This window comes from Pristiophorus japonicus, chromosome 17 (genome assembly GCF_044704955.1).
Source record: "Pristiophorus japonicus isolate sPriJap1 chromosome 17, sPriJap1.hap1, whole genome shotgun sequence".
NCBI classification, from domain to species: Eukaryota; Metazoa; Chordata; class Chondrichthyes; family Pristiophoridae; genus Pristiophorus; species Pristiophorus japonicus.
This window is the reverse complement of record NC_091993.1, coordinates 37,267,182-37,279,581: the sequence shown is the minus strand read 5'-3', so window position 1 is coordinate 37,279,581 and position 12,400 is coordinate 37,267,182. Positions and strand designations below refer to the sequence as shown.

General features: G+C 43.7%; 1 protein-coding gene across 2 annotated transcripts in view; it reads left to right on the top strand.

The window, feature by feature from the left end:
• Positions 1–654: 654 nt before the first annotated feature.
• LOC139227704 (lamin-B3-like) overlaps positions 655–12,400 on the top strand; it is a 76,728-nt gene continuing 64,982 nt past the window's right edge. For both annotated transcript variants that reach the window (XM_070858672.1, XM_070858671.1), the window contains exon 1: positions 655–1,140. In XM_070858672.1, the coding sequence (XP_070714773.1) occupies positions 785–1,140 (356 nt within the window). In that variant the 5' untranslated portion in view covers positions 655–784. The remainder of the gene's footprint in view (positions 1,141–12,400) is intronic.

Here is a 12,400-nt window from a genome sequence, read left to right as displayed (position 1 = left end):
GTGTCCTAGTCAAGATTTATAATCAACATAATGACCAGCTAATCTGTTTTTGTTATCACATTGCTGTTTGTGAGCTTGCTGCACGCAAGTTGGCTGCCGCGTTTCCCACATTACAACAGTGACTACACTCCAAAAGTACTTCATTAGCAGTAAATTGCTTTGAGATGCCCGGTGGTTGTGAATGGCGCTATATAAATTCAAGTCTTTTTATAATTTTTTAAAAATAGTTGTAGTTGTGCATTTTAAACAGGTGAGAATCACTTTAATACGGTGCAGCTGTGAAAATGGTCTAAAGGTCAATGGAAGAACCAGTCAGTCAATCAGGTAAGACAATTTGCCCAAGCGCAGCTCACCCGCCTTCCTGCGGTGGGTTCAGTTCAGCAGCAGCGCAATGCCATCACCGAGAGCACGCGGGAACCAAGCGTAGGCAGCGGAAGGAGCGTGTGGCAACCCAACCACCCCACCCTTTCCTTCACCCACTGTCTGCCCCACCTGTGACAGAGACGGTCATTCACCTATTGGACTGTACAGTCCACCTGAGAACTCACTTTTAGGGTGGAAGCAAGTCTTGCTCAATTCCGAGGGACTGCCTATGATGATGATTGTGCTGGAAGTGAAAGTGCTGAGCTGTATTGGACAGTGAACAGCTGATCACTGAGCCATTGAAGTGCACTTGGGCCGTGGGTGGCAGAACTGATCCTGGAAACTCACCGTTTGGTGGGGTTTTCTTCCAGGGATTGAAAAGTGGGGGGAGAGAGAGAGAGAGAGAGAGAGAAGGAAGACAATGTCTGTCCGGACCTCCACGCCTCGGAGTAGCTTCACTGGCGGCTCGGGGCCGCCTCCGGTGAGCCCGGTCCGCAGGAGCCGGCTGCAGGAGAAGCAAGAGCTGCAGGAGCTGAACGACCGGCTGGCCGCCTGCATCGAGTGCTACCACGGCCTGGATGGCGAGAAGCAGGCGCTGCTGCAGCGGCTGGACGAGTCAGAGGAGGCGGCCAGCTCCGAGTGCCGCATCACCCGCTCCCGGTACCAGGGCGAGCTCGACGGCTCCCGGCAGCGGCTGGAACGCACGACCACCGAGCGGGCTCGGCTGGAGGTGGAGCTGGGCAGAGTCAGTGAGGAGCACCGCCAGTTACAGCAGAGGTAACAGCAAATAAATAAAAAAAAATAAACACCCCCCCACCCCAGCCAACCACTGAAAGACTTGCATTTATATAGCGCCTTTCACGACCACGGGACATCCTCTACAGCCACTGAAGGACTTTTTGGAGTGTAGTCACTGTTGTAATGTAGCCAGTTTGGGCACAGCAAGTTCCCACAGACAACTATGTAACAATGATCAGTTTTTAGTGATGTTGATTGAAATAAACGAAGACTTGCATTTATATAGTGACTGTCACGACCACAGGACATCCCAAAACCCTTTTCTTCTCCACCTCTCTTTCCTCCTTTTAAGACGCTTCTTAAAACCTACCTCTTTGACCGAGCTTTTGGTCATCTGCTGTAATTTTTTCTTATGTGGCTCGGTGTTAAATTAACTTGTGTTGTCTTATAACACTGCTGTGCAGTGCCTTGGGACGTTTTACTACGTTAAAGGTGCTATATAAATACAAGTTGTTGTTTACAACCACTGAAGCACTTTTTGAAGTGTAGTCCCTGTTGTAATGCTGCAGCCAGTTTGCACACAGCAAGCTTCCACAAACAACTATGTAATAATGATCAGATCATGTTTTTTGTAATGTTGATTGAAACAACGAAAGACTTGCATTTATATAGCACCTTTCATGACCACCAGATATCCCAAAGCGCTTTACAGCCAATGAAGTAATTTTTGGAGTGTAGTCACTGTTGTGATGTGGAAAACACGGCAGCCAACTTGCGCACAGCTAGCTCCCACAAACAACTATGTGATAATGACCAGATCATTTGTTTTTAGTGATGTTGATTGAGGGTAAATTTGGCCAGGACACCGAGGATAACTCTCCTGCTCTTGGAAATAGTGCCATGGGATCTTTTCCGTCCACCTGAGAGAGCAGACAGTTCTCAGTCTAATGTCTTATCCAACCTCCAACAGTGCAGCACTCACTCACTGGTGTCAGCCTAGATTGTGTGCTCAAGTCTCTGAAGTGGGGCTTGAACCCAGAGCCGTCTGACCCATAGGCGAGCATGCTCCTACTGAACCACGTCTGGCATTACTGCTGCTTCAACCCACCCCAACAAACCAGTGGGAAACCCCATCATTATTTTCCAGTTGTTGAATGCCTCCAAGAAAAAACAAATCCAAAACAAAAGGAAATTTGCAACTTATTTTCTCCAATATTATTATAAATAATAGGACATGATATAAATTGACAATTTATGTGGAGAACCAAGCCAATTGTTGTTGGTATTGGCACTCAACCAGTAGACACGGGATCTTCAACAGGCAGGTCTTAGCATTCCTAATTCATTTGGAAAAGTAAGCACCTTCATGCTTAACACCTCAAAAGTTTGACTGTTGAGATCCAAAGAAAAAAGGATTCAAATGCACACAGCCTTTATTGACTTTTTTTAAATGCTCAAAAGAAAATGCCAGAAAATGAGCTTCTAAAAATCAATGGGATTATATACGATGTTGCTTTTAAAGGGCCACAAAGGGTTTATTGCAAATTTTGGGAGTCCTACCTTTGGCAATAGTTGCATTGTAGATAATTTGTGGATTGAGGCTTTAAAGACATAGAGACATGCGAAAAGTATGAAATAAAAGTATGAGTAGGGATCCAATTCAGATCTATAAGATGATGCGAGTCATTGCAAATGTGGATATAGACAGATCCTTTAACTTGGAGGTTCTTGTGAACTAAAGAAGCACAAAACTGCCAACCCTTAAATGAGAATAGAGACCAGAAGACTGTTTTCCTCAGAGTGGTAGACGGGGTAAGATTCACGGCAGATTAATTTATCGTCTTCATTAACTCCGTTAAAAGACACTAATAAATATCTCTTTAGAAATTTGGTTTGAAATATAAGGATGGACAGATCAAATATTCTGTCGAACAAAATTGTTTATGTGCAGTTAATGCTGTCTGTGGTGTGTTATCTGCACAGCACAGATGATCGTATTGGGAAGATTTGGTTGTATTGGGTTATTCTGGGAGTTGTGGATATTTCACAGAGCTCTACTTGAAGTTTAATCCAAAATTGGCTCAGTGGCAGGAAGCAAACGGTAATATTCGACAGGTGTTTTTGTGGGGCTCCACAGGGTTCAGTCCTAGGTCCCTTGCTTTTTTGTAGTATATATCAATGATTTAGAATTCAATGTAGGGGACGTGATTAAGAAGTTTGTAGATGGTACAAAAATTGGCCGTCCGGTTGATAGTGAGGAAGATAGCTATAGACTGCAGGAAGCTATCAATGGACTAATCAGCTGGTCAGAAAAATGTCAAATGGAATTCAATCTGGAGAAGTGTGAAGAAATGCATTTGGGGAGAGCAACTTGGTAAGGAAATACACAATAAATGATAGGATACTGAGAAGTGTAGATGAACAGAGAGACCTTGGAGTGCACATCCACAGATCCCTGAAGATAGCAGGACAGGTAGATAAGGTGGTTAAGAAGGCAACAACAACAACTTAGAACATAACAAGAATTAGGAGCAGGCGTCGGCCATTCGGCTCCTCGAACCTACTCTGCCATTCAGTTACATCTTGGCTGATCTTCTACCTCAACTCCACTTTCCCGCACTATCCCCATATCCCTTGATTCCTTAAATATTCCCAAATCTATTGGTCTCTGTCTTGAATATACTCAAAGACTGAGCCTCCAGAGCCCTCTACCTCAGGTAGAGAATTCCAGTGATTCACCACCCTCTGAGTGAAGAAGTTTCTACTCATCTCATCCTAAATGGCCGAACCCTTATTCTGAGATTGTGACCCCCTGGTTTGAGACTCCTCAGCCAGAGAAAACATCCTCCCTGCATCTACCCTATCGAGCCTTGTAAAAAATGTTGTATGTTTCAATGAGATCACCCCTCATTCTTCTAAACTCTAGAGAATATAGGTGTAGTCTACTCAATCTTTCCTCATAGGGCAATCCCCACATCCCAGGAATCAGTCTGGTGAACCTTCGTTCAACTCCCTCAATCCTTAGGTAAGGAAACCAAAACTGTACACAGTACTCCAGGTGTGGTCTCACCAGGGCCCTATATAATTGCAGTATGAACTCTTTACTCTTATACTCAAATCCTCTTGTAATAAAGGGCAACATACAATTTGCTTTCTTAATTGCTTGCTGTACCTGCATGTTAACTTTCAGTGATTGGTGTACAAAGACACCCAGGTCCCTCTGAACACCAACATTTCCCAATCTCTCATCATTTAAAAAAATACTCTGCTTTTCTATTTTACCTACCAAAGTAGATAAGTTCACATTTCTCCACATTATATTCCATTTTCCAAGTTTTTGCCAATTCACTAAGCCTCTTTGCATCCTCTTCACAACTTGCATTCCACCTAGCTTTGTATTATCAGCAAACTTGGATATATTACATTTGGTCCCCTCATCCAAATCATTGATATATATATTGTGAATAGCTGGGGCCCAAGCACCGATCCTTGTGGCAGACCACTAGTTACAGACTGCCAACCCGAAAATGACCCGTTTATTCCTACTCTGTTTTCTGTTCGTTAACCAATCCTCAATCCATGCTAGTATATTATCCCCCAATCCCATGATCCCTAATTTTGTTCAATAACCTCTTGTGTGACACCTTATTGAATGCCTTCTGAAAATCTAAATACACCACATCCACTGGTCCCCCCCTTATCTATTCTACTAGTTATAACCTCAAAAAACTCTAACAGATTTGTCAAACATGATTTCCCTTTCATAAATCCGTGTTGACTCTGCCTAATTCTATTATTCGTTTCTAAGTTCCCTGTGACCACATCCTTAATAATAGACTCTAGCACTTTCTCTACCACTGATGTCAGACTGACTGGTCTGTCGTTCCCTGTTTTCTCTCTCACGCCTTTCTTAAATAGCGGGGTTAACATTAGCTATCTTCCAATCTGTGGGAACCATTCTAAAATCTATGGAATTTGGGAAGATGACAACCAATGCATCTACTATCTCTATAGCCACCTCTTTCAAAATCCTAGGACGTAGACCATCAGATCCAGGGGATTTATCGGCTTTCAGTCCCATTAATTTCTCCAGTACCATTTTTTTACTAATACTAATTTCTTTCAGTTCCTGCCCTGATACTCCACTATTTCCAGGCGGTTTGGATGAGAAATAGGAGGGGACCAAGAATCAATCCTTGCAGGACACCTGAGGTAATGATGAGGTGGCGGGAAGAGAAGCCGTTGCAGATGATTCTTTCAGGATACTTTTGTTTGTTATCCGAAGCATAGAATTTAAGAGCAGGGAAGTTATGCTTGAACTGTATAAAACACTAGTTAGGTCACAGTTAGAGTACTGTTTACAGTTTTAGTCATCACATTACAGGAAATTTGTGATTGAGAGGGTACAGAGGAGATTTACGAGGATGTTGCCAGGACTGGAGAATTTTAGCTATGAGGAAAGATTGGATAGGCTGGGGTTGTTTTCTTTTGAACGGAGGAGGCTGAGGGGAGAGACGTCTAAAATTATATGGGACCTAGATAGAGTGGTTGGGAAGGGCTCATTTCCCTTAGCAGAGTGGTCAATAACCAGGGGGCATAGATTTAAAGTAATTGGTAGAAGGATTCGAGGGGAGTTGGGGAGAAATGTTTTCACCCAGAGGGTGGTGGGGGTCTGGAACCCACTGCCTGAAAGGGTGGTAGAGGCAGAAACCCTCATCACATTTTTTTAAAAAAGTGCTTGGATATGCACTTGAATTGCTATAACGTACAAGGCTACGGACTAAGAGCTGGAATGGGATTAGGCGGGATAGTGATTTTTCGGCCGGCAAAAGATGATTGGACCGAATGGCCTCCTTCTGTGCCGTAAATTTCTCTGATTGGTTGGTTGCAATCATCAGCCGATTTTGTGCGTTGGGCAGTGTCCATAATGGGTCAATTTGTGCATAGTTCTTGGAGAGAATGGCCTTAAATGGTGCATTCTTGTTGAGCACCACATGGACTGCAGCTGTTCAAGAAGGTGGCACACTGCCACCTTCTCAGGTAATTACGGATGGGCAATAAAGGATGGCCTTACCAGCAACGTCCACATCCTGTGAATTAATTTTTTTTAAGTTTAGGGAACATAAGCGCATAAGAAATAGAAGCAGGAGTAGGCCATACAACCCCTCAAGCCTGCTCCGCCATTCAATAAGATCATGGCTAATCCTCTACCTCGACTCCACTTTCCTGCACTATCCCCATATCCCTTGATTCCCTTAATATTCAAAAATCTATCGCTCTCTGCCTTGAAAATACTCAATGACTGAGCATCCACAGTCTTATATAATATAATATAATAATATAATATTTTATATATTATAATATAATACTCAATGGTTTCTCTCCGGTTTATGTCTGGTTGTTGGCAGCAAATCAAACCATTAATGTCGAGCTTTGTGAAGGTTGTGAAATTTTTATATATACAAGCGTGGGCTCAATTTTCCCAAAACCTGTTTATTGGCGTACTTGAAGAGTTACGCCCGTTTTTTTGGGCCCTAGTACACCAAAAATAATCATCCAAGTTTCCCTGTTTGAATTCTTCGTTTTGGCGCCACCTAGCCTGTCGTTTAGTTTTAGGGGTGGAGCCTAAGATCGGCACCAAAAATATTGGGTTGCCACGGTAACCAGGTACACAATGCGGGCTGAGGCTGGAAAGTGAAGCATACAGCTAGCTCGCAAATTGCACAGCAACTTACCTCCATTAAATTATTAAAGTATAATGACAAAAGTCTATCTTCCACCCCCCCACCCCCGGTCCCCGTACCTATCCCTGGCCGAATGGCCTCCCCGTCACCATACCTATCCCTGGCCAAATGGCCTCCCGGTCCCCGCACCTAACTATGTCCTCCCCCTCTCTCTCACCTCTCTGCTGCTGCTGTCCGGACATCTGCGCTGATTTACTTACCTGCGCCGATTTAAAAAAAATTCACCAGAAGGTTTTTCCACAGAGGCCACATACGCCATCCTAAGAAAAGTTGGAGTAAATTGGAAGCTGGCCAAACTTGCTTAACTGGCCAGAATTGGCGCGGGTGGCAGCTTACGCCCCCTCTGACACAAAAAAACTAACCTAAAAAAATCATAACTGAGTTACGCTGGTGCACATTGATTGGGGAAACTTGTATTTTTAAATTTAGACCCAAAAAAGCGGCACGCCAAACAAATGTCGCAAATCACTGGGGAAAATTGAGCCCTTAATCTTGACATCATTTTTGTAAAGGTTGGATAGCTGTACAAAAAAAACTCCTCAATTTCTGAGGTCTCGTTTATATATTTCCAATCAACCACAGTGGGAAATAATTCATTTCTGAATCTTCACATAAGTTTTTCATTTGGGATACTCACAAAGAAAAAACCAGAACATAATATTGCCAATGCCGTCCAAATAATTCAAGGGTGGGCGAGTGAAATTGGGATGGGGTGAAAGAAAGGGCTTGAAAACATAAATCCCAAGTTACTTTGAGAGAGTTTGCCTATGGTGGCTATCCCTATCTATTTTCAGGAATATTTGAGATCAGTCCTGGAGACTCAACAGAACTAAGAGATACATTCACATTTAAGGAAGCAATTGTGATGGGTAGCACCGATTTTACAGAGGACTATTGTGATAATGCAACTACTGTTGTAAACACAATAAAGGATCGTATAATAACTTTTGGAGCCATCTTCTGTAATTTGTGCGATAGTGATGTCGTAAAAAAATATATCACAATGACGTGGAGTGCATTGTAGCTCCAAGGGTTATCATATGATCCTTTATTGTGTTTACAACTGTAGTTGCATTGCCACAATTGTCCACTAGGTAGAATAGTAGTCCACTAAGGGCAGCTCTATATTACTGTCATCCTCTGTGAAATCGGTGCTACCCCTCACAATTGCTTCCTTAAATTTGAATGTATCTCCTAGTTCTGTTGAGTCTCCAGGACTGATCTTAAATATTCCTGAAAATGGATAGGGATAGCCACCATAGACAAACTCTCTGTGAGATATAACTGCCATATATATTGAAACACCCTTTATTTTTATGTTAAAAATACATGTTCCCTTTCTTCAATTGACATCGTACAAAATGGGCCATTCCTTTAATTCCTCACTAACATTTAAATGTCTGCTCTTTATCTCTATACTGTACAAAAATATCTGAACACCATCGCATTGCAATACATTGTTTTATTATCAATAATCATCCATTCTAACTCTCAGAAAATGCCCCTGAGTAAAGAATATTCTGCTCCCTTCAGATTGTCCTCTTACCATTCACCAAGATGATTTTCTGAAGAAGTGACATCATCCCTCGGAACTATTTAACTCCGTGTTATCTTTGCTTTTGTGAGGTTTCCACCCATCACACCACAATGTGCGCTCTCAGAAAATAGTCCAGTCTGGTACACATTTACCATCTGTTTTACAGTGGGTGACAAGTGCTATTTCACATCATTTGTCAAAAATAACCATTACATAATCTGAAGTATGAGTTAACAGAGTACATGGAATAAACTTAGTGTTATTACTGCAGCATTGGTTATAGATGAAAAACTATAATAATAGAAATCTGATATAGAAGTATTAAAGAGGAATAAGGTACATAAAGGAGTGAGTGTTGGAAGTAGTACCATATTAGATAGGAGCAGATTAAGAAGGACTATGAGGAATACAAAGACAGGGTCAGAATGCATGTATGTAAACGCACAAAGTGTGGTGAATAAGGTTGGTGAGCTACAACCACAATTAGCAGTGTGGGAATATGATGTAGTGGCAATAATGGAAACGTGGCTTAAAAATGGTGAGGACTGGGTGCTTAATATTCACTGATACAGGGTGTTCAGAAAAGATAGGGAAAGAAAAAGGGAAGTGGGGTGGCAGTACTGATTAGGGAAGACATTATAGTTTTGGAAAGAAAGGATGTCCTTGAGGGGGCAAGGACAGAATCCATTTTGATTAACGTTGAGAAGCAAAAAGGGTATGATCATGCTACTGGGGCTATTCTATAGACCTCCAAATAGTGAGAGAGATAGAAGAGCAAATCTGCAAGAACGATAGTGATATTAGGGGAATTTAATGATCCAAATATCGATTGGGATAATGTTAGAGTAAAGGGAAAGGAGGGGAGGAATTTCTGAAATTTCAGGAGAACTTCCTTAACCAGTATGTTTACGGCCCAACTAGGAAGAAGGCATTGCAGGATCTGGTGCTGTGGAATGAGGCGAGCCAATTGGACCAAGTATCTGTGGGAGAACACTTGCGTAAGAGGGATCTTTGTATCATAAGCTTTAGATTAGTAATGGAGAAGAGCAAGGAACAATCTAAAGTAGAACTTCAAAATTGGAAGAGGGCTAACTTCAATGGGATGAGAGGGGATCTAGCCAGGGTAAAATGGAGCCACAGATTGACAGGAAAGACTGTAATGGAACAATGGGCGATCTTTAAGGAGGAGATGTTTCAGGTACAGGCGAGGAACATTCCAACAAGACGGAAAGGTAGAGGAACCAAAGCCAGGGCTCCTTGGCTGACAAGGGAGATAGGGAACATGATAGGATCTTGGGCTTCATAAATAGAAGTATTGAGTACAAAAGCAGGGAAGTTATGCCAAATATTTAGAAAGCTCTGGTTAGGCCGCATTCTAGAATATTACATCCAGTTGAGGGGGTGCAGAGGAGATTTACCAGAATGGTTCCAGGGATGAGGGATTTTAGCTACAAGGTTAGGTTGGAGAAGCTGGAGTTGTTCTCCCTGGAGAGGTGTACATGGTTATGACGGGTTTGGATAAGGTAGACAGAGAAAGGCTGTTCCCATTAGCTGATGGTACAAGGATTAGGGGACACAGATTTAAGGTTTTGGGCAAGAGATACAGGGAGGATGTGAGGAAGAACTTTTTTACGCAGCCAGTGGTAGTGCCCTGGAAATCCCTGAGGGCGGTGGAAGCAAAGACGATCAATGATTTCAAAAGGAGATTGGATGGGCACTTGAGGGAAATATATTTGCAGGGCTCTGGAGACAGAGCGGGGGAGTGGGACTGACTGGTTTGCTCTACAGAGAGCCGGCATGGACTCGATGGGCCAAATGGCCTCTCCTTCTGTGCCGTAATGAATCTACGGGTTAGAAATTCGATGGGATACCGCCGCTCGCGAGGGTCGGAACAGGGGCGCCAAAGGGTTTGCAGCCGTGAGCACCGGCATTTGCGCCGCTCGGCAAATTCAGTGTGCCGGTACTGGCGGCGCTGAGGCGTATCGCCCGGGAGCGTCACGTCGGTGTGCAACACCCCCAGTATCGACACGCATTCAAAATGTGTTTTGTGCTGCACCTGTAGCGCCCCGCGGTGACACCGCCGGAGAAAGCTGGTGTACAGAGCTGTCCCGGTGGCGGTGAGGGAAGGAATGACTGCGTGAGGTAAGTGCGCTTGCTTTTTCTTTTAATTTTTTTGCAATTTAATTTTATTTCAGGTGAGTAATGTATAGGGAATGATTTTTGTTCCAATTCTTTTTTTTGCAGGGAGGCCTCTCCTGGGGCGTTCCGAAGTCGGCTCTTTAGCTCGGGATATTCAGTTGCCCACCTGGTCTAGCGCCCTAAGAGTGGTGTGGAACGCTTCCCTTAGTGCGCCAGTCCACTGTCAGGGCACGTCCACTGTCAGGGCACAATCCCTGAATGTTTTAGCTGTCGCGCAAACCATTTCCCGGCGATAAATTTAGCCACCGCCCGACATTAACGCCTGAAAAAACCTTCAACCGAATTTCCAGCCCCTTGACTCTATGACTCTATATTCTCCAATTGAAAAATCCTTTGGGGATTTTCAGGGCGACAGTGGTGTATAATTATCAATTTGAGAGGGCCTATTGAATTCCATTAGGACTAGTGTCTTAATGTCAAAAAGAACTTGTTCTTTTAAAGCCAGCCTCCATCTTGCTCCCTTCAAGATGGTCTATTACATTCCTGGTATGGGGTGATGTCTGTAGTCTTTGTCTGTCTCACACTAGCCAAAGATGTGAAGGAGCTCAGAGTTAATTGGTCGATACACCTTGGCAACGTGTAAAGGTCCTCCCAGTTGAGAGCGTACTGTTCCTTTTTTGAGCAAATGGCCATTTTCAGTACTCTTGAGAACTCATTTGTGACGATTTTGTAAAACTTATCCACTCTACACTTGTCTGGAGCTTAACGTAACACTGGTGAGTTCAAGACAATCGACTGGGTTTTCGAGTGGTTTGCGACCAGGTTATCGCCGTGATTTGACCATCCCGCGGCGCAAAACTGGGCGCCCAGCTGTTTCTCGCCCGGACGCGATCCTCGGCTCGGTTTTTGCAGCGGCGCTCAGAAGCACCGCCGGGGAGAGCTGCGCCGGGGTGTAAAGACTCGGATTATGACAAGGCCTGAGTTTCAAGACTGACCCGACCCATACGGCACGCCCCGGTGACCGCCAGGGAAAACACAGCGGTCCAGCCCTGCCGACAACGGTAAGTTGGAAAAACTGAAAAGAAGGTAAGCTAAAGCTTTTATATCTTTTACGTTCTTGCATTTATTTGTCCGGTAAGGGTGTTGGCAATGTTTTTTGAATTTTTTGGGGGTGGCGGTTTTCCCCTCCCAGGGCCCCTCTCGGAGCACTCCCGGCCCCGCACTAAAGTTGGCGAGAATTTGCGCCGCAAAAATAGTGCAGCGCCTCCCTTTGTACTGCACCCCTGGCACAGACCCTAAATGCCAAAAGTTCGGCAATTAATCGGTAATGTTAATTGGGCGGTAATTTTCCCGCCCCGCCCCAAAATGGAGAAAGCCAAAAATCCAACCGATTAATTGGTAATGCAGTTATTGGCCGAAATGGCAAACTGGGAAACTAGAATGGACCCTACCTTTTGGATGGTGGATTTATAGGTCCTGGCAGTGGGTCATGAAATGACTGTGGGACAAGTGCTGATTCCCAGCACTTTTCATCTTGTATTTTTCTTGGAATACTAGTCAGATTGATATTTTGTTCTAAATGTACAAAATAATCAAGTCCCAAAGACGAACAAATATATCTTTTCATTTGATAGTCACTTAGTTTGCAACTTGAAGTCTTAATTTTATTAAAAATTTTCAATTTATCAGATGAATTCTTCTCTTTCCCCCCCCCCATTTAAAATTCATTTAATGGAAGCGTTTCTTGATGTATGTTCTTGTTATGAACTATGGTGGTTATTTCCTCAGAGGCGGTAACTGGGTGATAAGGCCTCTCCACCAGGGATCGGGAGGCTGGTGTGACCCATTCCCAATTGCCCCTGGGGCAGGGGTGGCAGTA